At 52.2% G+C, this 24,934-nt stretch overlaps 7 protein-coding genes across 7 annotated transcripts; 2 read left to right on the forward strand and 5 right to left on the reverse strand.

The window, feature by feature from the left end:
- Positions 1-23: 23 nt before the first annotated feature.
- Positions 24-1,867, forward strand: BJX68DRAFT_229620 (Mpv17/PMP22 family protein). Its single transcript, XM_071039070.1, has 5 exons — positions 24-257; positions 489-663; positions 732-1,007; positions 1,077-1,343; positions 1,394-1,867. The coding sequence occupies exons 2-5, from the start codon at positions 523-525 to the stop codon at positions 1,475-1,477; spliced, it is 768 nt and encodes a 255-aa protein (XP_070902739.1). The 5' UTR covers positions 24-257; positions 489-522; the 3' UTR covers positions 1,478-1,867.
- A 14-nt stretch (positions 1,868-1,881) lies between these two features.
- BJX68DRAFT_192814 (defective in cullin neddylation 1 family protein) lies at positions 1,882-4,150 on the reverse strand. The gene is made up of 5 exons (XM_071037424.1): positions 3,672-4,150; positions 3,514-3,557; positions 2,711-2,781; positions 2,476-2,650; positions 1,882-2,407 (listed from the first exon to the last, which is right to left on the reverse strand). The coding sequence occupies exons 1-5, from the start codon at positions 3,753-3,755 to the stop codon at positions 1,978-1,980; spliced, it is 804 nt and encodes a 267-aa protein (XP_070902740.1). The 5' UTR covers positions 3,756-4,150; the 3' UTR covers positions 1,882-1,977.
- BJX68DRAFT_229625 (nuclear export protein Noc3) lies at positions 4,119-6,599 on the forward strand. Its single transcript, XM_071039071.1, has one exon. It carries the CDS (start codon positions 4,287-4,289, stop codon positions 6,345-6,347), a length of 2,061 nt encoding a protein of 686 aa, XP_070902741.1. The 5' UTR covers positions 4,119-4,286; the 3' UTR covers positions 6,348-6,599.
- A 428-nt stretch (positions 6,600-7,027) lies between these two features.
- On the reverse strand, positions 7,028-9,985 carry BJX68DRAFT_263410 (uncharacterized protein; the record flags this gene model as incomplete). Its single annotated transcript, XM_071044687.1, has 2 exons — positions 7,028-9,807; positions 9,880-9,985. The coding sequence occupies 2 exons, from the start codon at positions 9,983-9,985 to the stop codon at positions 7,028-7,030; spliced, it is 2,886 nt and encodes a 961-aa protein (XP_070902742.1).
- Positions 9,986-19,705: 9,720 nt separating this feature from the next.
- Positions 19,706-20,494, reverse strand: BJX68DRAFT_263412 (uncharacterized protein; the record flags this gene model as incomplete). The annotated part of the gene is made up of 1 exon (XM_071044688.1): positions 19,706-20,494. The coding sequence occupies one exon, from the start codon at positions 20,492-20,494 to the stop codon at positions 19,706-19,708; it is 789 nt and encodes a 262-aa protein (XP_070902743.1).
- Positions 20,495-21,877: 1,383 nt separating this feature from the next.
- On the reverse strand, positions 21,878-23,935 carry BJX68DRAFT_192907 (E3 ubiquitin-protein ligase). The gene is made up of 3 exons (XM_071037425.1): positions 23,604-23,935; positions 22,315-23,537; positions 21,878-22,253 (listed from the first exon to the last, which is right to left on the reverse strand). The coding sequence occupies exons 1-3, from the start codon at positions 23,696-23,698 to the stop codon at positions 22,174-22,176; spliced, it is 1,398 nt and encodes a 465-aa protein (XP_070902744.1). The 5' UTR covers positions 23,699-23,935; the 3' UTR covers positions 21,878-22,173.
- BJX68DRAFT_192984 (uncharacterized protein) lies at positions 23,720-24,682 on the reverse strand. Its single transcript, XM_071037426.1, has one exon. It carries the CDS (start codon positions 24,277-24,279, stop codon positions 23,788-23,790), a length of 492 nt encoding a protein of 163 aa, XP_070902745.1. The 5' UTR covers positions 24,280-24,682; the 3' UTR covers positions 23,720-23,787.
- Positions 24,683-24,934: the final 252 nt, after the last annotated feature.

The raw sequence follows: 24,934 nt of genomic DNA on the forward strand, positions 1-24,934 counted from the left end.
GTTCGGGGAGGTCGGCGGAGTCCGATGCCGCTGCCCAAAACGGGTTATAAACCGGGCATCTGCCGGCCTCGTGGCCGACTTGACATTCCTCCACTCCAGCAGGCAGCTCCAAACCACATATTCTTACCCTCCTGGCGTCTCTTCTCGAGTTTGCATCGAGAGATCACTGTTCGAGGACGCGCCGAGGGCTATAATCGACGCAGATATCTCGGTGGGTGAGCTCAGCGCCGCGAATTGACCTCCGCTTCCCAACCTCGGTAAGCTGCTCCCGATCTCCCAAGGCGATTGTCCAGCCTCTCCATAAACAAACACCACCCCCTGTCCTATCTTACTATTCGCCCAGCCGACCGCCAACCCCATATTTTCCTGTCCTCGTCCCTGACCCGCCACGTCTCGCCGCTCCATCTTCCTTCCCCCATCGCCTGGCATCGCGCTCTCTCTTATTCATTGCTTTTCTTCTCGCTCACCGCGTTTTCGTGTCGCTGCAGGTTTCATCTTATCGCACCTCGACTATTTTCAGACATGTCCGTCAAGTTCAAGGACGTCCAAGATGCGGCTGCTGCCGCGACAGCCAGCACCTCTATCCGCGCAGACACAAAGGAGTTGGCGCATAAGGTCGGCGAGCGCTTGACCGGAGGCAATCCACAGAATGGTTATCTCGCTGTACGTTGACCTCGCGATGTCTTGAAGTCGGTGGATCCAATTGCTGATTAGAATGACCCGCATCATAGATGTACCTCCGAGAACTGCAGGCCAACCCGCTTCGCACGAAGATGTTGACGTCCGGTATCCTCTCCTCCGCCCAAGAGTTTCTTGCCTCCTACCTCGCCAACGATGTGAGCAAGCACGGCCACTACTTCAGCTCCCGTGTGCCTAAGATGCTCCTCTACGGCATGTTCATCAGCGCTCCTCTGGGCCATGTGCTGGTTGGCATTCTCCAGCGCGTCTTCGCTGGTCGCACAAGCTTGAAGGCTAAGGTCCTTCAGATTCTCGCCAGCAATTTGATTGTATGTCCTCCAAATACGATTTCCATGCGCTACTCGCATACTAGCGAAAGCGCTAACCGAGTTACATAGGTTTCCCCAATTCAAAATGTCGTTTATCTGACATCGATGGCCATTATCGCTGGCGCGCGCACCTTCCACCAGGTTCGCGCCACCGTCAAGGCTGGTTTCTTCCCCGTCATGAAGGTCAGCTGGATCACCTCGCCGCTGGCTCTGGCCTTTGCCCAGAAGTTCCTTCCTGAGCACACCTGGGTGCCATTCTTCAACATCATCGGGTTCATCATCGGAACCTACGTAAACACCCACACCAAGAGGAAGCGCCTCGAAGCTCTGCGAAAGGTATGCCAAGTATAGCGCCGTCTGATCCTCTTGTCTAACTTTCTATGCAGCATTACGGTTCGCGCCGTAGCGGCCCCGGCAGCGAGTATGAGAAGGGTCCTGACTACAAGGGACCCGGCCCCGACTACCGATAGAGGACGTACAAACGTCTTCCCTATCCACACTCTCAACGAAGCAGTCGAGCAGGAATGATCAGCAGCTTCTCCAAATCACGCCATTTTGTAGGCGATCCTGGTCAATCGCGCCTTGCTTCGAACAATCTTACACTCTCCCCCACTTATATCCTCCGGAACATACTATCTGGTAACTACCATCTCCTCTTCTTCGTCGAGATAAAGATATGCTTTCCCCGTTATGATGAATGGTCTTTTTTCCCTTTTGTCCTACCCTGGCAATCTTCATACATAGTTCTGAATTCTATAATGCCACTTGGTGCATTTGCTGTACCTCAATTCCAAGAAAAGATTTGTACGTACCTTGACCCCACTATCATAAAGGCGTGATATAACCGAAACCCTCCGGACGAAGTGAATAAGTATGTGCCGATAAAGCAGTACAAACATGGCCTTTACTATGGCTCTTCTCATAAACTATCAAGTGGATAATAGCAGTTTTGCTCTCTCTACATCGACGATTATTCAACCTCCATAGCACCACCCCCTCTCTTCTCACGCACCCATGCAACGAAATCATCTAGGGCACCCGGCCACGCCCCATCTTCACTCCACCACCCAAAGTCTTCATCCTCACGGCTCTTCCGCATAAATACTTCGACCTGTTGCCACAGATCCTTGTTCACGGGGCGCTTCCCACGGCCCTCGAGGAACTCAACCCACCAGTCCAACCAGGGGGTCGTGTGTGTGTTCCAGGCGATTCCGCCCTTTGGGGGCGTGAAGAAGAGGTTCCACTGCTCGACGGCGATTTCGAATTGAAGGTTGCGTTGGCCCTGGACTAGGCAGAGGGGAAATGTGAAGCGGTAGATGCGGCGGAAGAGTTCTGGGTCTGTTGGGATGCGTGCGCGAAGGTTGGCGGCGTGAGCGCTCATTTTATCAACGGTGTCACAGCTGATATTCGGATTATTGGGTTAGACAGGCTCCATTTTGGTTGTGCTGCTGCTGGCTGGAAGACTTACCCAACTGATCTCCAGCCGTTTAGAAAGCCTTCGCGAGTGAATTCACCCATGGAGGGCGATTGCAGGAGTTCGGCAATACCGAGGCAAGTCACTTCGTCTAGCTCGACGTTGATGTCCCCAAAATAACGCATAGCTCCCTCGATGCCGATGCCATCAGGATTTTCTTTGGGTGAGTCTGGAAGCGATTAGCCTTGTATTATGAACACATTTGGCCAGCGTGTTTGCATTATCATACCCCGGTATTTATCGAAAATTTGATTGATGGCTGGCGTTGCTCCTCCTCCACCCTGGGGACTCTGAAAGAACCTAGAGTACCATGTTAGCTTCCTCCGACATGTTTTATTGAAATGATTCTGTGAGATTGGTAAATTGGCAGCGCAAAATCTCAGTGCGTGGTGCATCGCGGCCAGCGGGTATGTCCCCCTTCGAGATTTCATAGAGACCTGAGTGAGCTATTGAGCTTCTGAAGCCGACCTCACAGGAAGGGCTCGCAACTTCAATGTACGACCCCGTTCAGCCCGGGTGGAGACTGGATTATAAGAACATAGTTCTCCATACTCCAGATTCAACAGCGGGATGCAGAGAAACCTAGCGCACTGTAGAGATTCTCGCAACCGGGTCCATGCTCGGTGTGTCTTAAGAGAGACATGCACCGTTGACGAAATGAACCTATAACAGTTGAATCTATGCTTCTCGACCAGCAACTAAACAGTTCATGCTACATGTAGCCTTAACATAGTAGGCCAATGTGCTGGAGTTGCAAACAATTCTGCACGCCTAGCCCGCAACTGATTGGACGGATGCCGACAGGACGCTGTTTGAACAAGGCTCATAACAGGAAACATTCAGGCAACCTCGCGCATGATTTGCAGCTGTGACATGATGACAGGGCTCTTCGTATGCTTCAACTGAACGTCATTCGCTTCGTACTCGGCAAGGACATCCGCGCGCCTGGGGTATAACAATGCATCCGCTCGGCAAGGGGAGTACGACACAAAGGAGGTGATCTCTCAAAACCAACCAAGAAAGAAAACTCACGTATCAACTGCTTCGTCCAGATTCCATCGAGCTTGCCTCAAAAACTGTGCATCAAATCGTCAGTACAATCCATCACGTGATATAAAATGTCCGGAGTAGACTGCGGTGGGACACATTAAGCAGCAAGATGCCGGGAGAAAGGGGTTTAAAAATGTCACCTTTGTCGCAACTGAGTTCTCTGCTTGTGTGAAGCTCACAAACTGGGCTATTTGTTGCTTCTGAGCTGCAGAGTAGGGAGGCATGGCGGGGTGTGTAGGACTCGAGGAGGGGTAGATGAAGTCTTATCGATAAGTCGGGACGGCGAGAGAGGGAATGGAGAGAAGGTGTATGTGTCCAAATAATGTGAAAGACGAGAGACGCGCCGGCACCCGCTGAGAAAATAACAACCCGTATCAAGAAGCGATGCTGAAGCTGGACTGGCTAGGACTTGAAAGTGGCCCGCGGAGAGGCTGTTTGGTCACGTGCCAGGGCGCTTCCTGATTGGGAACCTTTATTTCCGGTCGAGCAGGTGAATCGAATGATGCACTAGCATATGATTTATACGGCACACAAGATTTCTAGGCGAGGATATCAGCGCCTCAATGGCATGAGCTCTCGATACTTTGTCAATCGGAATGCTCCAGACTCTCACAACATCTGGGCTGGGATCTGGAGTGGATCGGCGAGACTAGCGGGATTTCTTGGCACTGGAGAAAATCCGAGAAAAAAGTTTCCAGGCCGTCGCTCAAAAGACTCAACCTCCACCTCGAATTTTGACAATCAAGGCACAAAAAATGGCGCCAGGACGAACGATAAAACGGAGGCGTGTCAGTCCTCCAGACGACGACGAGAATGGGCCCTCTGGCCCAGGCGACTTCTACTCCCACGCCGCCGAATGGGACCTCGAACAAGACTACGAGCGACGACCGCGCAAGTTGAATCAGAAGGAGAAGGAGAGGACTCGACTCCCTATCAAGACTTCGGAAGGCTTTCAGAATGTCGAGGCGTCCGAATCGGAAGGGGAATCTGACAGCTTTCTTGGGACCGACGACGACGAGATGGACGAAGATGACGAGGCGCCCGATGAAGAGGCTGAAGATAGCGAAGAAGAGGCACCGAAGATACCATTGAAGCAGCAGATACTACAAGCCAAGGAGGAAATTGCGAAAGCCGCGACTTTGATCAACGAGGACCCGGAGGAACATATTTCTTCGTTCAAAACAATGGCCGAAATGGTAGAGAATGGATCGCACGTCTCAATCAAGAAAATCGCACTCGCATCGCAGGCTGCCATTTACAAGGATGTCATTCCGGGCTACCGAATTCGTCCTCTGAGCGAGGAGGAGGCATCTGCAAAGGTCTCCAAAGATGTGCGCAAGCTCCGAAGTTTCGAGCAGTCGCTTCTTTCCGGATACAAGCACTACGTTCAGACTCTTCTGAGTTTGACCAAGTCGTCGAAGAAAGATAGCGCAGGCGCAGATGCGAGCTTGAAGAGCGTTGCGATTAATTGCGCGTGTAACCTTCTCCTCTCCGTTCCGCATTTCAATTTTCGTGCCGAGCTGCTGAGGATCCTCGTCAATCAGCTAGCTAGGAGACGCGTCGATGATGATTATGTCAAGTGCCAGGAAACTCTCCAGGAAGTCTTCTACCGTGATGATGATGGGATTGTCTCGCTTGAAGCCGTTCGCCTTCTCTCGAAAATGATGAAAGCTAGAGACTTCAAAGTGCACGGAAGTGTCTTGGATACGTTCCTCCACCTCCGTCTGCTGTCCGAATTCTCTTCCAAGGCCTCAAGAGATCGAGTAGACCGCGATGATGACGAGGAGAATACTCTCGGCAGCAAAAAGCCTAAAAACAAGAAGGAATTCCGGACGAAACGCAACCGCAAACTGGAAAAAGAACGCAAGGCCGTGGAGAAAGACATGAAGGAAGCCGACGCGCTTGTTTCGCACGAGGCCAGAGACAAAAACCAAGCTGAAACGCTGAAACTCGTCTTTGCCACCTATTTCCGCATTCTCAAACTCCGAGTGCCCAACCTCATGGGTCCTGTGCTCGAGGGTCTGGCCAAATACGCCCACATGATCAATCAAGACTTCTTCGGGGATCTCCTTGAAGCTCTGAAGGATCTTATCGGCCACGCCGAGGAAGACCTACAGAACGAAGGCAATAACCCTGCCGATGAAGACGACGAAGCCGCCGACTCCAACCCCAATTCTACAAACCGAGACTCCCTCCGCGAATCCCTCCTCTGCACCGTAACCGCCTTCGCCCTCCTGGAAGGCCAAGACGCCAGCAAAGCAGCGGCAGCCCTTCACCTCGACCTCAGCTTCTTCATCAAACACCTCTATCGAACCCTCTACTCCCTCTCCACGAACCCCGACGTCGAATACAACCCTAACGCCAGTAACGCCCTCCGCCTCCCAGACCCCTCCTCATCGACGCCACAATACACCCGCAAAAACAAAGTCAACTTCCAAACCCCCATGGTCCTCCTTCTTCGCTGTCTCAATGCCTCCCTCCTCTCCCGTGCCAATGGCGTCCCACCCCCCGTCCGTCTAGCGAGTTTCGCTAAACGCCTAATGACGACCTCACTGCAGGTCCCCGAGAAGTCTGCAATCGCGACTCTGTCCCTCCTCAACCAGGTATCGAGACACCACGCGCGCCGGATTTCGTCACTGTGGTACAGCGAGGAGCGGAAAGGTGATGGAGTGTTCAACCCCTATGCAACAGACATCGATACAACGAATGTATTTGCGGGTACAGTCTGGGAAGGAGAGCTATTGAAGTTGCATTATTGTCCCCAGGTTCGCGAGGCTGTTAGCGGGATTGAGAAGATGATTGTTACAAGGAATTAGCTGCCTTCAACTTTTTGTTTATATATGGACAGCAAAACAAAGGAGTTATAGACAAGTGAGTTTATCTCATGAATCTGATGTTTTATTATTCATGTTATGATGCTTTAACCAGCTTGCATTGTAGACTACCTAGTAAAGCCATGCCCTCCTTACATTAAGAACCTTTTTTTGTTTTCAAAGATGCACCCTGTCTGTCGCCAAAAGCCATAAACTAAGGGCACTTGGGAGAGAAGTGCGACGCAGTGAACACAGGAAAAAAGAAAAGAAAACAAGCCAAACACAAGACCAAATCTCAAAAGCGAAAATCAAAACTCATACAAAAATCCTCCTCGATATCTTTTAACCTTCCATCGCAACATCCGGTGTTCTTATTCTTATCGCAGTATCCTTATCCACATTCCACTACCGAAACCCGCGAAAAAAGATGGGCGGCGAAGAAAACAGTGCCCTAGTTGGAGGATAACACACATCCACACACGCATTATTGCCACCACCACAACACCGCCAGCAACCCCGATTATCAAGCAGGTATGAACCTGAAAAGAAACACAAGGATAATTGTCACGACTTCCGACTAACAGAAACCAGAGAAGACGCAACACACCACCCAACGAAATGTAACGCTAACCGTCCGATCAACCACAAAGCGAATACCCAAAGGACAGAGGCCGGAAACGCGGTTAGAAAAAGTTGTTGATTGGGTATCCCGACTCATCCAGAATTGGGCCACTGGCATCGGCATTACCGTTCCAGTCGACACCGTTGGACTGATAGGGGAGATGGTTGGGTCCGTGGCCATGAACCGAGGCTGGCAGAGAAGGCGATCCGAAATAGTGTGGTGGGTGAGGCTGAAGGGGCCCCTGGTCGTTCGGGGGGAGGGGAAGCGAAGTGAGCTGGGGTGTCGAGGCTGAATGAGGGTAGTGCATGTTGCCCTGGTAAGCTCTCATATTGGGGAAGGAAGACGAGGATGCGGTGGTAGCCATCGAAAATCCCGCAGTATATCTAGTAGCGCTGGGATTGTAAGTAACGAACGATGGCGGGAGGGGTAGAAGTGGGGAATTGGATCTGGCTGCCTTGGTTTCGAAATTGTGGTGAGAGTGAGAGGAGCGGAGAGGATGGGCGTGGCTCTGGATTTGACGCTCTATCTGGGCCAAGTGACGTTCACGATCGAGCATTATCTGCTTCTGGTGCGGGTTGCGGAGGGCGGGATGCACTAGACTTGGGCTGTTTTCTCTGTGAATTTGTGACCCTGCGACTGCGTTTGCGGACGACGCAGGGGATGACCCCGAGTTTGCGAACGCAACTGCGAGACGAGGGCTGTGACTCTGCTCGGTAGCTGAGTGGCCTTCTTTCGGGCGCCGATGGGTTCGAAGAAATCTGGAGCCGGAATTGTCACCATTATTGAGTCGACGGAAACTATTGAACATGCCTTTCTTCTTGGGAGTTTTCGGGTCTTCGCTACTGAAAGCACCTCGAGATCTAGTGTCAGACTCACGCTGTAGGCTCATTGCGCGGTTTCTCTCCGCGATCTGGTCTCCTTCAACAATAGGTATGGGGCCTGAGATGCTCAACTTGGCGCTCTTTGACTCAGGGCTTCCAGACAATTCTTCGGCTGGATCTTTGGTGACTGTGCGCTTGGCCTGGACAGGAGTTGAATCGTCGTTCGAAGGGTCTGGAGTATCAGAGGCAGCAATAGGTGCCGGACCATTGTCAGCTGGGGTTTGTTCGACGGATAGGGCTTCAGTCTGTGGTCCGGGGGCAGGGGTGTCTTCCTGCTTCGAGTCTCCTGCAGGCTTCTTTTGATCAGCTTTGTTGGAGGTCGGTTCCTCCCTTTTGGTTGGCATTTGGCGCGACTTTCTTTTGTTCTGGTACTGGCCTTGTCTATTACCGTCCCTGGGTGGCTTGGCCGTCCATCCTTGAGATCCGTGGTTGGAAGTATCCGCCCCAGAGCGTTTGGAGTCTTGCGCCTGACCGGTAGCTGCCCTAGCGTTGGACACTATCAGCTCGCCTAGTTCGCCCTTCAGCTTGGTCATCTCCTGCTGAACAAACACCTTCATTCTATCTTCTAGTTGACGAGTTTCCTGGTGGACCACGTCTACCATACTACGGGGCAGATCTTTCACAATTTCTGCTTGAGTCACGGTGCGGACATTGATGACACGAGCAAGATCGGACATGGTCTCGACCTGTCTCAGGATCTGATCTGCGGTCCAGTTACTGCTGTTCTCGAAGGTCTTGCTAAGCTTCTGGACCGCTGTATTGACGTGGTAATGCAGCGAATCAACGTGTGCAGCCAGCTGTTGCTCCAGGGTCACGGTGTTCTGGTAGCCAGGATGTGGAGGGGGAGGGGCGTACCCACCATGGCTGGTCACTCCATAGAACTGGTTCTCATCCATGGGGATCTGGTTGTGATTGATTCTCTGCTCCTCTCGAGCTCTGGCCTTGTGAGGCAAAGCCGGCGGAAGAGGAGGCGCCGCGCGTGGGGCCATGAAAAGCTGGTCATCAACCTGCTCTTCACGAGCTTTCCCTTTGTAACTGGAAGAGGACACGATCAGAGGATGGCTTATCTTCGGTCTCTCCTTCTTTTCGGGCAAAGAGGGTGCTGCCATCTTTGACGTGACCGTCTTAGGCGTGTCGTATATGGACGGTGAGTATGTGGCGGGGTTGGCGTCTGGAGCACGGGGAGGTGGAGGGGGTGGAGTCTTGGGCGAAGACTGTACTGTGGACTCGATGTTTTCAGCTTGCAGGCTGGCGATGCGGTTGTTCACTTGGACAACTTCTGGCTGACCAGTGTTCTTGCATTCACCTGTGCGAGCCGCAGGAGACGAGCCGTCAAGCAGCAATGTCTCGAGATGCGGGTTAGCATGTTGACCAGAGTCAGTGCTATGAACAAGGCTATGCTGGAACTCCTGTTCCGACTTTGCAACATTAGTGCTCTTTGTTGGAGTGTGCATGGAAGTACAGGACAACATGCTATCCTGGGACTGCTTGTCCATTGTTGCAGACTCGCTGAAGCTTGATGTGTGTGGAGGAGCGGAGTATGGGTGCACATCACCCTTCCTAGTTTTGGGAACATACAACTTTGCTTCGTTGAAGTTTTGTTCCGTCAGGCTATGAGTATCGCCATCGGAAGAAGGACGCTTTGCATCATTGCTCGATCTGCCACCAAGCTTCGGCATGCTGCTCAAGGGAGGTATGTCCTTTTCTCTTCGGAATTCTTTACCCAGGTCCTTGAGACTGAACTTGGACCGCAGTGTTGCGACCTTCGACTTCTTCTTTTCGGCGGCTTCGTTCTTGAAGGTCAACTCGGTCGGCAAAGTTGGCTCGGTGGTCGATCTTTTCTTTGTGACGTTAGGTTTGGTGAAAATACTCGTCTTCGAGGTTGGGGATGGAATTCCTTCAGGACGGTCGTGGCGCGGCCTGGGCATGGAGACGGCGAGTTCGGCGTCGTGGTCGAGTCCTGAAGTCTTCCTGGTATTGGCTGGTTTGGAAGCTGGCTCGTCACTTGTGTTATTTTCTTCGATTCATCTACGTTCGACAGGTGAAGCCGAAAACTTGCCTCTGTTCGAGTCCTCGGACTTCCGGTATTGCTCTTTGGCCTTGATTTGGGCGAACGCGTTACCCTCCTTGGGAGACATGGTAGGTAACGAGCCCTACTTAGTCTCTTGGAGGATGGAAAGCGAGTGGCTTGATTGCTGGAAACAGAGAGAGAAAGGAAAAGGAAAGGGCTGTTGGTGGGATGGTGGATTTAGGGAGGAGTGAATGATCACACTACTTTAAGATAGCAGCAGAAAAAGGTGAAGGAAGAGATGTGTTAGGTATAAAAACAAACAGAAAACAAAAATTTCAGAATGATTTTCTCACAGCTTCTAGTTTCTTTGGTGATGGGATATATGGATGCGCACATTAATGGTGGGCTAAGAAAGCGCGCATTCTTCATTTCATGATGCTGTAAACGTGGACAAGGTTTTTGTGGCACAGAAAATCCAGGCAGTGGCATCATCAAGCTCATTGTACTGCGTGTGTTTGGACAGGAATCCCGTTTAAACTTCTTGTTGACTGACCTGATATCAGTGAACCGGGGGCGAGAGCCGAAAGTCTGTATAGAGTCGCAGGCACGTGAGGACAGACCAAGCTGGAAGCTACTTTGGCGGGAAAAAAGAAGGTCGGGTAAGGTAAAGTCTTCATTATCATCAACTATCATCAAACATCAAGTCATCATTACATACTCGCGAGGTAAACAAGTGCAACTGATAAGCAATTGCATCATGCGCGCAACATTTTGAGGGAGTGGAGTAATTTGATGAAGATGGTCGAAACTTCATCTCTTGATATCAAATACAGGGATCACGTCGGATCAAAAGAGTGACTCAAACATGTAGTTTGGGAGATCAGGCGCTTCCAGGGGTATATATGGCCTGCCAGAGGAAGGCTAGGAACGGAGCAGCAACAACCATTAGCAGAAACAGGTCCCTGAATTGCATTAGTTCACGTAAAAGCAAAGCACAAAAAAGCAAATCGTCTCTCCACAATCAATATTAAATGTCAAAACATCTTTCACTGATCTGTTGTTCCGCGTCGGCGGAAAGGAGAAAATATGGAACCAAGGAAATTGACAAACACCGCACGCAGAATATTCCTCAACCAGCTGTCATTCTTGTGATTAAGAGAAACAGCAGTGACTGACCGGTTCTGACTTGGGGATCGAGAGTTCTCGTCTCCCTTGTTGGCTACTGCGTTGTCCGCAGGCCCTTCCGTGGTCGAGGCCGGTTGAGCTGTGGTGGATGGGCCAGCCTCCGTGGCGGTGGTTGTCTCGTTTCCTTGTTTTGCGTCCTTAGAGTCCACAGGGGCATTATCAGCCGACGCGAGTAGCTGATCTGTCGAAGGCAGGTCAAGCTTCCTTAGAAGAGCTTCGCCATCGCCAGCAAGCGCAGCAAGTGCAGGATCCGCTTCAGGCTCTGGGGTTGGGGGCTCCTTCAACGTGCCAACTGCGGTCCCGTTGGCGGGGGGTTGAGACTGCGAAGGAACAGTGAGAGTGTTCTTGTCGGCTTCAAGCTGGCTAGGTGCCTCCTTTGTGGTAGCAGCTTTGGGTTCCTGCTCTTTACTCGCAATAACGGCGGCTCCGGCCGCAACAGCACTCGCAGCAACAACTGCAGCACCGCCAGCGATGACTTCAGGAGTCAGGGCGCTTTCGTTTGGTGTAGAGTCTTCGACTTCCTCCTTGGTCGCTGGGGGAACTTCCTGAGCTGGCTGTTCCACAGCAGTTGAGGGCTCTTCAGGGATGGCAGGCTTGTCAGTTTCTTCGCTGGCAACCACGCTCTCGACAGGCTGAGTCTCTGCGTCTTGCCCATCCACCTTGGACACATCAGCCGCATATACATCAGCGGTGGGGTCTTTTGTAGCGACCGACTCAGAGGTAATGGTCTTTTCCCCTGACACTTGGGCGAATTCTTCAGGGGAAGCCTGTTCGGAAATCTCTGCCTGTGGTTCGGACACGCTCGGTTCCTGGACGGGTTGCTCCTCCGGTTGTGTTGAAGCAGCCTCAGCAGCAGGTTCTTCCCTCAATGGAAGTGTTTGTGCAGCAGGCTCCTGGAATGAGGGTGTCTTCTCAGTCGTTGAAGGGGAGTCGGAAGGCAGAATAGTATCATCCGCAGACACTTCAGGTGCGGCGGTCTTGGAGACGGTCGCGGCGTCTTGTTCAGGTTCCCAGGGTTCTTCCTTTGCAGGCACTGTCTTAACCGACTCCGCAGGGACTCCCTTTTGTGCAGGTTCCTCAAGTTGGTTCAGCGGAAGTTGTTCCACAGATGGTGAATCAGTCACTGGATTCTCAACAACTTCGGATTCTACCTGGATAGGTGTCACCCCCTCCGCCTTCACTTCCTCTGCTGCTGATGGTGCGGTGGCGGGGATTTGCGAAACAGACTCTATCGGCGCAGGTTCTGCCTGGACGACGGGTTCCTGCGCTGGCTCTTCTCTCACAGGCTCTGCTGCGAGAGGTATGTCTCTGACAGGGGAATCTGCAGCTGTCTCCTGGTTTTCTGGCTCTTCAGCCACGACATCGGGCTTCGTCTCTTCAATTGGCTCCGGCTGTGGTTCCGTAGTGGCAGGGGTTGCAACATCGGATTCAGCTACAGCTGGCTTTGATTCGTCGATGACCCTTGCTACGCCAGCTGTGACCGTGCTAAGTTCTTCGTCTATGGTGATGTCTTTAGACACGGGCTCTTCTGGCACTGCCTCCTTTGCCGGGAATTCCTCGACGTCGACTGGAGCAGCAGGCTCATTTGGCTGCTTCTCCTTGGCAGGGAGCTCGTCTGCAACAGTTTCCTCACGGGTAGGCTCTGTCTCCTTGACTTCCGGAGTGATCTCGGTGGCTGCGCCAGGCGTATTTTCAGCAGCTTCTGTCTCGTGGACATCCGTGATTTCGGTAGTCTCGGTTGGCTCGCTTGCAGGCTCCTCAGCAGGCTCTTCAGCAGGCGTCTCAGCCGTTGGTCCCTCAACCTCGGGATTAGGCTCTGTCGTAGAGACTACTTCCACAGGAGCCTCCGTGGTCTCGGGCGCAACTGACTGACCGACCAAAATTTCGGACACAGCTTCTTCTTGTGGGACAGTTGGCTGCAAAGGCTCTGTCGGTACCTCTGCCACGGCTTCGACAGAGTTGTCGGCCTCCACTGTTGGCTGTTCTTCTACGATCGCTCCGGTGGGCTGCTCAGTAGTTGCAGTTTCTGTCGGTTTGTCCGCTGCCACTTCTTCAACAGGTACTTCTTGTAAAACGGGCAATTCCTCTGTAACTGGTTCTTCAATGACAGATTCCTTCACTGGCTCTTTGACCCTTTCAGAAGCTACTGCGACTTCTTCGGCCTTGGACTCCTCAGGCACAGTCAGGGTTTCCGCTTCAGGTGCTTCTGTGGCTGTCTGTGAGGGCTCCTCGGCCTGTTCTCTGACCGGCTCAGTCGCAGCGACTGCGGGTTCTTCGGCCTTGGGTTCTTCGGCCTTGAGGTCCTCCACCTTGGTTTGTTCAGTCTGGGCTTCCTCAGCCTCAGGGTCCTGTGCAGCAACTTCACTCTCAAAAGCAGGAGTAGCAACAATAGCTGGAGCAACCTGAACTGCGGATGCCTCGACCTTAGGCTCGTCGGTTATGGTCTCCTTTTCATCTGCAGGTGTCTCTGCAGGAGCTTCAACAGTTGAAGGTTCTACAGGAGCAGTCTCGACTGCGGTTTCTTGAGGCGTTGGTTCCCCGATCACAGCCTCTTTCTCCAGACCAGATGCTTCAGTGGAGGCCCCAGTGATCTGGGCAGAGTCTTCGACAAGAGCAGTTTCGGTCGCGGTTTCTTGAGACTTGGTCTCGTCGCCGACGATTTCTTTTTCAGGAGCAGGTACTTCAGTAGCGGATTGTGTCGGTGCCTCGATAGTCGTGGACTGCTCGACAGGGGCAGTCTCAACTAGCGTTTCCTCTGGCTTCGGTTCCTCAACTGCAGCTTCTGCTTGCAGGGCGGGTTCTGCAGGTTCTTCCGGTGTTGCAGCTTCCTTTGTCGACTCAGGTACAGAGCCAACGACTGCTACTGTTGCCTCAGGCTCAGCGGCTTCAGTGGCGGTGTCCTTCTCTAGCTCTTCGGAAGAAGGAGTTTCCTCCACAGAGGGCTCGTCAGCTGAGGTTTCTTTAGCCGGTCCGGCAGCCAGTTCAGAAGCAACTGAAGTTGTCTCGACCTTAGGTTCCTCATCGGAAGCCTCCTGCGCTGGCTCAGCGGCCTCAGCAGCAGTTTCTGATTGCTGGATCTTCGGTTCTTCTGGAACAGCCTCCTTCAATGGTTCCTCGGTGGATGGGGCAGTCTTAAGGGCGGTAACTTCGGCAGCTGGCTCATCGGTAGCGTTGGGTGTCTCAACAGATTTGGTATCAACAGTCACTTCTTCGGCCTGCGGCTCCTCATCTGCCACCTCCTTATCCGTAGGTATTTCGGCGGCTGCGGTGTTAGTTTCCGGCTCACTGGTTTCAGTCGCAAGTGTCGGTTCCTCAGCCTTGGGTTCCTCGAGCACCACTTCTTGTTGCACAGCAGCCACATCTGCAACTGCCTCTGTGGTCGGGGTTTCCTTTACTGGCTTGATAACCTCCGGTTCAGCGTTAGGAATTTCCTCTTCCAATTCAGCAGCTTCAGGCGCAGCATCAGCTGTCTCAGGCTGGGAATGCTCAGCAGTCTCCTCTACTGGATCAACAGACTCGGTAGCGACTGGCGTTTCTTCTGTTTTCTCAGGGGTCTCATCAGCTGCTCCCTTGGCAGCTTCCACTGGCTCAACTGATTCAGTAGCCACTGCGGTTGCTTCTGCCTTGGGTTCCTCAATCTCAACGTCCTTTGTGGGTTCTGCGACTGCAGCTGCTTCAGCTGGTGTGTCCTCAGCTGCTTTTCCTGCCGCATCTTCCTTCACTGGCTCTTGAGCTGTGGTGATTGTGGTAGAGGCCTCTTCCGCGGCAGGCTCTGTGGCTTGTTCTTCGACGGGAGCATCCGCTGCGGGAGCTTCTGGGGTAGCCTTCTTAGCATTAGTCTCATGCACAACTGGTTGCTCGGGAAGAGTCTCGGTCGCGGGAGCTGGGGAATCATCCTTAGCAGGAACGGTCTCGGTGGTCGGCTCCACGGTGGAACTTTCTTTCGCTGTTTCAGTAGCGCTCATTGACGAGGGTTCGGCCGCCAGGACTGGTTCAGATTCGAGGTTCCTGTCGGGCTCAACAATTGTGTCCTTGGTCTCCTCCGCGATAAGAGTATTTTCGACAACAGCGTCCTTCGCAACAGATTCTTGAGCAACTGGCTCCACGGACTCCACATCCTGCGCCGAGGGTTTGGAGGCCGGTGCTTCTTCCGCAGACACTTCTGCGGCTGTAGCCTCCGCAGCAGGCTCGGCGGGTTTTTCTAGGGCTACGGTTTCGGTCACTGGGTCTTCTTTGACTGGCTCCTCAGTAGCAGCACTCTCAGTAGTCGGTTTTTCAACCTCCTCTCGTGTGAGCTGTTCAGCTGTAGACTCAGGGACTGGCTTGTCTTCAGCCGCGGTATCAGCAGGCACCTGTACGTCCGACTCTGCGATAGGCTCAGAGTCAGCAGGTGTGGAGTCGGCGTTTGACACCTGGACGTCAACCTTCTCCTCCACAGGTTCCTTAGCTGGCTCTGCCGCGGGTTCGGTCACCTCTGCACTTTTGGTTGCCTTCGACTCATTGGCCAAGTCCTTGGAGTCTTCGGCAGTCACAGCCTCTTGGATGTTGGACTCGTTTTCGGTCTTGTCCGAAGCCTCAACTGTCTTTTCTAGAGCACTGTCAGAAGCCGTTTCTAGAAGTGGACCCACAGCATCAGCACCCTCGGACGTAGTCTGGACGGTTGGCTCTTTGGTGATATCTTTGTCGTCTGTTGTCTCCGCAGGTTCCTCATTCGTCGACTCACTTGGCTTCTCTGTGGTAATTTCAGACGGCTCGACCGCTGCGGAAGATTCTTTGGTAGGCTCTTCAACAGGTTTCTCCTCAGTAGTCGCGTCAGCAACTGATGTCTCGGTTGCAAATTCAGTCGGTGCCGGATCAGTGGTTGGTACTTCAACGTTCTCGTTTGTGTCCTCCTTTGACTCCGCAAGGGTGCTGACGGCGGCCTTCTCAGGCTCGGATTCCGGGGTTTCGTTCTCCTCAGTCATCTTCGCAACTTCAACTCCTGAGGGCTCTTGCTCTGTCAAAACTTCCGGCTTTTCCTCAACCTTCTCATCCTCAGTCTTGGTGGAGACTTCAACCTTTTCGGGCTGTTCCTCCGCCTCTGCGACTTCGAGTTCAGGCTCCGCGAGAAGGGCTTTGTCCTCTGTGGTGGTCTTTTCAACATCGGGGATGGGCGCCTGCTCCGCAGCCTCAACTCCGTTCGACTCGTGCTGTGCGGGAACCTCCACCGGCTCCGGAAGCTCCGCAGGCTTGTCATCCAGCTTTGTGGAAGATTCAGACGGCAGTTCTAGCTTGTCTTCAACAACCGAGTCTTGTGTGGCAGCTACCTCCTTGTCCTCGGTGGTGCCGTTTTCCAGCGGGGTCTCGCTCTTCTTCTCATCCGGAGAAACGACTCCATTTTCTTTAGTGGGCTCCTCTGCCTTCGCGCTCACGATAGGCTCAACGCTATCCGCCAAAACCGTGCTTGTATCTGCAGTAGGCTCGACGGCGAGGACACAGCTTGTGACACCCGCTTCTTGAAGCATATCAGCAAAAGGAATGCCGGATGAAGGATTGAAACATAGCAGAACCCATGTCACTTACCATTCTTTACCTGTTCATTGGTGACGGGAATAGCGACGGTCTCGCCAACAGGTGCAGCCATTATGGTCGTAATAGTCGTGACAGTCGTGAAATATCAAGGAAAAGAGCAAGTACAACGCAGCGGTGCTTGATTCAGAAGTCAAGCTTCGCAAAGGCTCAATAAAACAGAAGCAGACCGGGGTATTCTTGACAGAAATGACGAAATATTGTACAGAGCGAGGATGCGGGGTTGCAGAAGCACGAGAAGACAATGACCTCCCAAGCTCAACTTGGAACGAGGAAGAGGATAGTACGAGAGGTAGGGGGAGATATGGAGATGGCGGAGGGGCAGTGAGATAAAGGCTTGAGAGGATTATGACAGGAAGCAATCGAGGTGAGCGAGGGGGAGGAGAAGGAGCAAGCTTGAGGGACAAGAAGGAGGAGGGAAAAAAAAAGTAAAAAATCGAGGTCCCCACAGCAGGCCGACGGAGGTACACCACCTGCCTGAACTGAGATTAGAACGTCACTTCTAGCACGCTTTAGGCCTTGGCTAGCACCTTCACTAGTGGAGAGCACCGTTAGTGGGCGGGGCAGCAGTTGTTATCACCACAGTGATCTTTGTTGTGGTTTGGATGCATTGGGCAGTCTAAACAATGGGCACTCGGGGCTGCGACTGGGGTCGAGGAAAAATTGGAGGTTTACGGAGTCATCTACACGGACAAACACTGATGATAATGCAAGTTGGAGCATGTTTGCGACCACACTCGACCAAGATTCAACCCAATGGGTGAGTACCTCTGAGTTGTCGCTTGTCGTGAAGTGAGGATGGGTGGTGCAGATCGTGAGCACCCAAGGGAAAATGCGGTGAGTTGGCGTCTTGGAGGGCACCAATCACACAATGGGCAACAACTCGACTTTTTGACTATATTTTCGAGCCCAAGTGTTGTTCGACCCGAAAAGATACGAGAAAACACCGCTTGAGTCCAGTCTTGAAGAATTCCGCTTGCAAATCAATGACCTGATTCGACATGGCACCATCACTTCTTCCGTCCCCCACTCGCGATCATGCTCCAAGGTACCTTCTGTCACCCAAGCAGATGCGCTGTCCAGCTCACAATTCTCCCCGAAAGCCTCGTTTCAAACCAGTCAGTTCGTCGGCCGCGATTGTACAGTGTTCCGCAGCATCCTGCAGAACTAAAGCACATAATCCGGCTTGGATTCAGATCTGGTTCTACATACATCGCTCCACAATATGCACATATACATCGATGGCGAGCATCCAGCAACGCCGTAATCGCAGAAGACTAACGCGCACTGGAGTACATGCCTGCATCACCTGATCCTGAAAAGAAATCTTCAGCGATCCACTGCAGTGTTTTTGCGAGCCGTAACCATGCTGTGCTTGCGGTGGAGCAAAACATGCCATGAGCCATGGAACGAGAAGCTATCCTCGGTAAAAAGACCATGGTTACATTAGTCTTCTCTCGGCCCGGAACTTCAAAACAACTGCCCAGAACCTGCTAGTTGTTTGCCTGATGACGGTATGAGTGATTATTACTGACTCGAAAAATGAGTGAGCCAGTCGATGTTGGGCATCACTCTCGCAAGTGTCACAGGGGCATCTCATGACTAACCGCGCCGATGCGCCGATACGCCATCTGGGACCGCCATCGCGAGTTCCTTCAGGCTTCACGAAGTAACCCGCATAGCGATGCCCGAAGCTTGACAAGGTCCCATCAGAGAATAGCCTACCAGGATTAACTTTGCGTTTAGGACTTCAGAGGAAATGCATGCTTCGTTTAGCGCCGTTGATCAGCGCAGCAAAGATAAGACCTCCAGGCGTTCGTGCACCGACTTGGACGCGGGGGCAAAGTTTAAAAACCAGCAGAACCGGTTTCGCTTCCAACTCCAAGTTGTTGCTTTTCATCGGTAACCTCACATTGTCTTGATTTTTTGGCCATGTTTCTGACCTTTTGGTTCGCCCCTGGCCTTATATCATTACGGTTTCTGGGGCACGACGTAGGATGTCTGTCCTATCGATATACAACAGCCGGGATGGCTGGAGATGTCTTTAGACTATAGCTCACTAGGATCAATCGAATTCCCGGAGCGTCTCTCTATCAACATTCACAGTGTCAACCTGCAAAGAAACATCTATTGTTCAATCTTTAGATTTTTCTCAAAGCTGCATAGGACTTCAAGTTGATACCTTGAGTAATGTTGATAGATTTCTCTACGCGTTTGGCGTGCATTGACAAATCGTGCGTCACCATCCCCAGAGCTAGACACCATACTCCGAAGTCCAGGGACCCAGGTGTCGACCCTGGAAGACCTGTTAGCTAACCTGCTATTCTCCCTGGAGCTCACTGGAAGATGTGTATCATCAGATACACTCTGACCCGGTGAACCCAGAAGAGCCCCTTCTCAAAAGGTCAGCCACCAACGCCGTGTATGCCGCTTATCAAGATGCCAACAGCTTAGACGGGCAGCTGATGAAGCCGGGCACCTGGGCCTTCCTACAACTGTCTGAGGTCAGAGATCCAGAGCCATATACGGGATGGCTTTCTGGTGTCTCAATTTCAAGAAACCCGATACTTGCAAAATAAATACCAACTGACTAGGATGTTGAGGGCTTAGAAGAATAGAGGCCATACAGGCGAACAAGTACTTGTATCATTGCGCCGATTATCACTGGCAGAATAATGATAGTATCGAGGATCTCTTTAAAAAATCAGTAGTAGGTACATTATCCCATGGATGAGTATATGAAAGTCTAAGTTAACACAACTGGCAACGTTGATTAAAGTAAATACTGTCGTACGGACGAGAGATAAAATAGCTTAAAAGAAATGTATCGATTCATCGGGACCTTCTCAGTCGATGACCGTGCCAGCCAAGGCGAAATAAAACAAGAAGAATACATGAGAAGGGTGAGACATATACCATGAGGGATGTGCCGGTAAATTGAGGAAGAGGCGGAAGAATATGGACGAAAACGAAGAAGAAACCACATAACTGAAAACTGAAATCGTTAAACGTCCACTTGGTCATCACGTATGCAAAAGTCAAGACGTAACCTGAAGCCCTAGAAAATCAAAGGACAAGAGAAAAACAAGACATATCACAAGATCTCCAGATCTTCGAACTCTACCACCAAACTATCCCCGACCCCGGGTGGATTAGAGTTCAACCCTGATCGATGAACCATGTCATAAACGGTGCCGTTGCGCGGGATATTCGCCGGTCGACTCGCATAGACTCCCACGTGGATGAATTTGTCGTCTACCCCGTAGAAGAACCAGGTGACTTCTCGCACCTTCTTCCAAGTGCTCCCCACGTCCCCCGGCCTGGCTGCATATGGAGACATTGTCGGTATTTGGTACGAGACCCATAGTGCATGGCCCATTCGTTCTAGCTTAATGCGGAGGGAATGGATGGCTGATGACGGACGATGATCCGGTACTAGGATTTCTGAGCCACACCAGTCGGCCCCATCAGCCGTGGCACTAACTGACGAGAAGTTGACTGTTCCGGAGCCGAATTCCATACCAGCCTTGACCCACTTACTAGATGGCTGCGCGGTGTTCTGCGGGTTCCCACCGAATCGATTGGACCGTGATAAGGGCACGTTGTTTGGAGAATCCGACTGGGGAGCAGCCCCGGCGAAAATGACCAGTCCACCCTGATCCCATTCCATCTCGAAGTCCGCAGTTACGGTCACTTCGGCGACTAGGAAGGAACTGCGTAATGAGGTGAAGACAATAGGAGCTGTCGAGGTATCGCCGTTCAGCGGTTTCCGCCAGAGATCGGTATTCGGTCCCGCGGTCAGGGTGAAGTATTCCATGCATTGTGGAAGCGTGAAATCTGCAGGCAGATTCAAGGCTGTAAATGATGAGCTATCCGGAGGCATCTTGGTTTCCCTATTTTCTGGACTGAAGTCAAGCTTGCACGCGACCCTTTCATCCACCTTCACTGAGAGCGCGGACCTCTTCCTCTATTGCCGCGGATCCTCCTCGGGGGCTGATTATTGAAAACCAGCACAGCGCTCCAATTTATCGTCTCTGTTCGCTTTATATAGATTGTAAATCCTGTAACCTGAAGCTCCGGGTCCGAACAGAAGACCAGTATTTGTCCCCGAGTTGTGTGAACGGATGGTCGCGGAGCAGTAAATAAGAGGGAAGGGCAGGCGAAAAGGCTGGTTGTGAACAAAGACGACTTTCCCCTGCGTGGCCGTGAGAAGTAAGGGAGTCCCAACAAGAATCCTCCACTCGGGATGCTCGATTGTGGCCGTGGCGTCCTGCGTCAGCGACGATGGTTCTATCAGCAAGGCGGAAGCCCGCAATTAGTTGATTCGGAAGTGTGAATCGAGCCAGTCGAAGGGAGAAGAAGAGCAGGGAGAAAGGGAAGAAAAAGAAAAGAACGTCAGGTCGTGCTCGAATCCACTGCGGATGGATCAAGGTTGGTGTTGAGCCAGGCTGACCGGAAACGGACGAGGGTTGCAAACCACAAACAAGCGCAGGAGATTGTGTTCCTATTCATATAGAACCGGGCAGAATACAACCAAGTCCCTGGGAGGAGAGCCATCCTCAGTGTCCCCCAGTCATGGAGGCTCCTTATTATATATCTCGGTCAGGGGGTGCCACTTGCGCTCCTTAAAATAACGCTGGGCAAAAGGTGTACCGCTCCGCTGGGACAGGAGGTTGATTCCGAGTTGTTGGATTCGCAACAAAGACCCATCGTGCCCGCTCTTTTTGCTTTTCTGCTTGCTTCTACTTTTTCCCCCGGCCGCGTTTGTTTTCTTTTTTCTTTGTTGGCTTCTAGTGTCCCCTTTGCTTTTCCCCAGAGACGGCCGTGATTTGATCGTCGGCGGCTGTCTGTGCAGCAGAAGTGGCGCGTCAATGATCGAGGCTGCATCTTCGAAGGCGAACCACTGAGCCCGTCGAGGTTGATGGGAGAACTGTGGCGAGTTACGCAGCCGCGAGAGAGCTGAAATTCCATGAAGGCATTCAGAATTCAGCACAAGATGATTGGCTGTTTCGGAGGTCAGCACGACAGCTGAAACCGATGTCGCCCCGTCGGAGATTCACCGCCCTGGCTGGGGCTTTGATCGCTTCACTTCGTCACAGCTGAGCCCATCACATCCACATCGCCTTCCTTCCTGCAGCCCCGTTATTGATCTAGGTCGAAGGATCGCGTTCCCCTCAAAAGTGCGAGCCGGTCTAGTCGAGGACTCGAGAATGTCCGCCACTAGCTATTACCGTCTGACGGTCTGACTCGGCCGCGGAATTTGATCCCCTTTCGGCAACTCCTACTGGCTCGCGTGGGAAGCTTGGACCGTTCTGATGCTATATTTATTTCAACAATCGCTTTACAAGTGAGACAATAAGATCGGTCATCCAAATATCATGAAGGTGTGCGTTGAGTGTGTCCGGCCTCGGAGGCACACTGTCACGGATATGAACCCACATCCCGGCTCAAACAATCCGATCTTGAACCCTGACCCTTGAGTAGTTCCGGATCTGCAAGTAAGCAGATACTATATAGATGCACGCTTCCATGTTTGTCGCAAACTCAAAAGAAGCTAAATTGCTAGTAGGGGCAAGCATCCAGATGGCCACGAACCCATGGCTTGAGACACTCCCAGCACCACTCCTGTTTACACCTTGTGCCTACAAGCAGGGATGGTTAGCTCCTCCTCATTCGAGCGCTGGAAAGTACGTATGCACTTACAAGTGATATGCCTGCAGCCTCCATCCCTGTATACGCGATAAGAGCAGCCTGTCCCTGGACACACCTTACTGGTTCCGCGGACTTCCGCCTCCCCAAGGCGTTCTTCATCAAGCCGCTTCTGTCGGTCTCTCTGTCGATCTTCTCTTTGGCGTCTCTCTTGTTCTTCTCTCCGACGACGTTCTTCTTTTGCCTGCCGCGCACGTCGGTCTGCATCTTGCTTTGCCGGTCTTTTCTCCGCGGTCTTCTTTCGATCAACCTCCCTCCGGCGGTGATTTTTATTGTCCGCAGCCTCCAATTCGCGGGCCAAAACTTCATCTGCCTCAACCTGTTCCTGTAACTTTCTCTGAGCAGCAGCCTCCTCTCGCCGCTCCCTTTCCTCTCGTTCAATGACCACCTCAGGATGGTCGTATTCGTAGCATGTCAGTCCTTCGTGCCACGGACGCTGATGGGTGAAGCATGTCCGAGCGTGACAATACATGCAGGTCATGATCGGTGATTCGGCTTCTGAGGCATGGATCTGCCCGCCTCCGCATTTCGGATTTGAGCACCAGATGAAGTTCGGGTCGTTAGCAAGGGTCTTTCGTGTTCGAATGCTATTATACCGTCGTACGACATCCGGCTTTGCCCATTTCTGAACGTCCCCCTCAGACATGGGCTTCTTACAGATCGGACAGGCGAACCCTTCATTGCCCATGCCCTCCAGCTGGGCTTGTAATGACCGTTTCAAACACGGCTTGCAAATCTGACCTGAAGGATGTTCACACCAGGGCGTGATTGGCACCCCTGGAAATGAAGATGACCGCAGTTCCTCAAGACATGCGATGCATTCTTTTCGAGAGCTAGAAGGCATAGAAGGCCTTGGCGGCTGGCGTGAATCTACTCTCTCTGACCCGTAAGTGGAGGTATCGCATCCCTGTACAAGATGTTCACTCCGCGCAGTGTCAGCGGTGCTTGCAAGTGAGACCGACCGTGAAGTAATCGGTTTCCTCGTGATCGCGCGCTCTTCTGGACCTCGTGCGACCAGCGAAGACCCCCTTCGACTCTGTCCCGCCCCATGAGCAAAGGAAGTATAGTGGTTGCCATCACCTCTCGCTCTGTTTGCATAGTACTCCGGCACCGAAAGCGATATCGTTGTGCTGTTAAAATCATCCGACTGAAACGTACTCCATCCGACAGAGGATGCAGCATCGAAGTCTTCGCTATAGGTGCTGGAAGTGCTGTAACTGCCATGTACCTTACACGTTAGCTGATTTAACATCCTCAAAGATGAAACCGTCGTTGGCACACACCTTGCGGTAGGGAAAGAGGGGCGACCGTGGAGCTTAGGCCTTCTTTGATCAAAACCATCTCCGCGACCTCGCACTTTGGAAACCAAGTTGCCCATTCTGAAAGATCATGCTACCTCACGACCGCGCAAAATGCAATCAAAGGCAAGCGATGATCAGAAAAGGAATGTATCAGATACATCAGGTACTAGCCTTGTCCCGGCTCTTCATCAACGCAAAGGGTTCGCGCAGGTACTGGGATGAACAGTACAAGAAGCGTGAGGAACCGAAACTCGGGAGCAGGACTTGGGAGGGCCATGCAGTAATATCCAACAGGTTTGGACAAGGCTGGCGCGGCTGTCAGACATGGTTTAAGACAAGGCTCACCTGGCTGCATCCCGCCAACGGAGCAGCCCATCCGATGTGACCAGAATGCAGGGCCAAACGGGGCCTCCAATCCAGCAACGAGAGGCTTTACGGATACGAGGAGAATGGACTGGCAAAGAATGATAAGAATAGGGGCCGTGGTCAGTGGCAATTCTTTGTAGCGAATCCATGGACGCAGAGTCAAAAACAAGATCCATTCTCGCCCCATGTCGCGATACAGCGTGAGAAAAAAAAAGAGACCACGAAAATCAGTCTGGTATTTGTTGTCGCGTTTTCCCGAGACATGGATTGGCCAAACGGGGCTGTTTATCATCGGGCAATGTAGGAAAAATCACTTGCACGACATGGCCAACCCTTCCTGTAAGCAGCCAAAAGGGTCTGGTTCTATGCAGCCAAGGACGAGTGCTGATCCTGTCAGAAGCAAGCATTTGCACCATGGTGGGCGGAGCACATCTAGACTATAGACTCTCACAAGGCGTACAGTGGTATTGCATGTGACATCAAGATCCTCGATGTACGCGGAGCTTAGGTATTTGCCGACCTTTGTGTTGAGCATCGAGCCTGGGATGAGCCTCAATGCTTTAACCTCAGAGGTGCTGAAGGACTCTGAGGTGGCGGTTGGGCCTCGTGTACCTTGTTCCGTTTGCCGGTTTACAGCCAGCGCGAGTATCTGGAGTCCAACAGCACAGGGAAGTACATAGAAGACTGGGAACGCACTAACTGCCCAGCCCAAAGTTCTAGCACGTTGACAAACTAGATTACTAGAATATTTTCGGCGCGCTCAAAGTTCCACGGGCATCAGACACCAGCGGTTAGAAGCCCAAACCTATGTACAAGGCCAATTTCCTGAGCATTTGAGCCATCAACGGTTAATGATCACAGCAAATTGCAGTGGCAAATAGCTCATGAATTCGAGGATCAAACGTAGAGCCATGAGGTCTGGAGAAGGCGCATGGCCGATCTCGTTA

Source organism: Aspergillus pseudodeflectus (assembly GCF_044049435.1).
Source record: "Aspergillus pseudodeflectus strain CBS 756.74 chromosome Unknown BJX68scaffold_7, whole genome shotgun sequence".
Classification (NCBI taxonomy): Eukaryota; Fungi; Ascomycota; class Eurotiomycetes; order Eurotiales; family Aspergillaceae; genus Aspergillus; species Aspergillus pseudodeflectus.

Excerpts from the sequence above, each read along its gene's own strand:
- BJX68DRAFT_229620 (XM_071039070.1), top strand. The coding sequence starts at position 523 with ATGTCCGTCAAGTTCAAGGACGTCCAAGATGCGGCTGCTGCCGCGACA. Across the intron at positions 664-731 it reads CACAGAATGGTTATCTCGCT|ATGTACCTCCGAGAACTGCA; the intron begins GTACGTTGACCT and ends CCCGCATCATAG. Across the intron at positions 1,344-1,393 it reads GCCTCGAAGCTCTGCGAAAG|CATTACGGTTCGCGCCGTAG; the intron begins GTATGCCAAGTA and ends CTTTCTATGCAG.
- BJX68DRAFT_192814 (XM_071037424.1), bottom strand. The coding sequence starts at position 3,755 with ATGCCTCCCTACTCTGCAGCTCAGAAGCAACAAATAGCCCAGTTTGTG. Across the intron at positions 2,651-2,710 it reads AATTTTCGATAAATACCGGG|ACTCACCCAAAGAAAATCCT; the intron begins GTATGATAATGC and ends AATCGCTTCCAG. Across the intron at positions 2,408-2,475 it reads AACGGCTGGAGATCAGTTGG|CTGTGACACCGTTGATAAAA; the intron begins GTAAGTCTTCCA and ends TCCGAATATCAG.
- BJX68DRAFT_229625 (XM_071039071.1), top strand. The coding sequence starts at position 4,287 with ATGGCGCCAGGACGAACGATAAAACGGAGGCGTGTCAGTCCTCCAGAC.
- BJX68DRAFT_192907 (XM_071037425.1), bottom strand. The coding sequence starts at position 23,698 with ATGGGCAACTTGGTTTCCAAAGTGCGAGGTCGCGGAGATGGTTTTGAT. Across the intron at positions 23,538-23,603 it reads CCCTCTTTCCCTACCGCAAG|TTACAGCACTTCCAGCACCT; the intron begins GTGTGTGCCAAC and ends GGTACATGGCAG. Across the intron at positions 22,254-22,314 it reads AGGCTGCAGGCATATCACTT|GCACAAGGTGTAAACAGGAG; the intron begins GTAAGTGCATAC and ends CCCTGCTTGTAG.
- BJX68DRAFT_192984 (XM_071037426.1), bottom strand. The coding sequence starts at position 24,279 with ATGATAAACAGCCCCGTTTGGCCAATCCATGTCTCGGGAAAACGCGAC.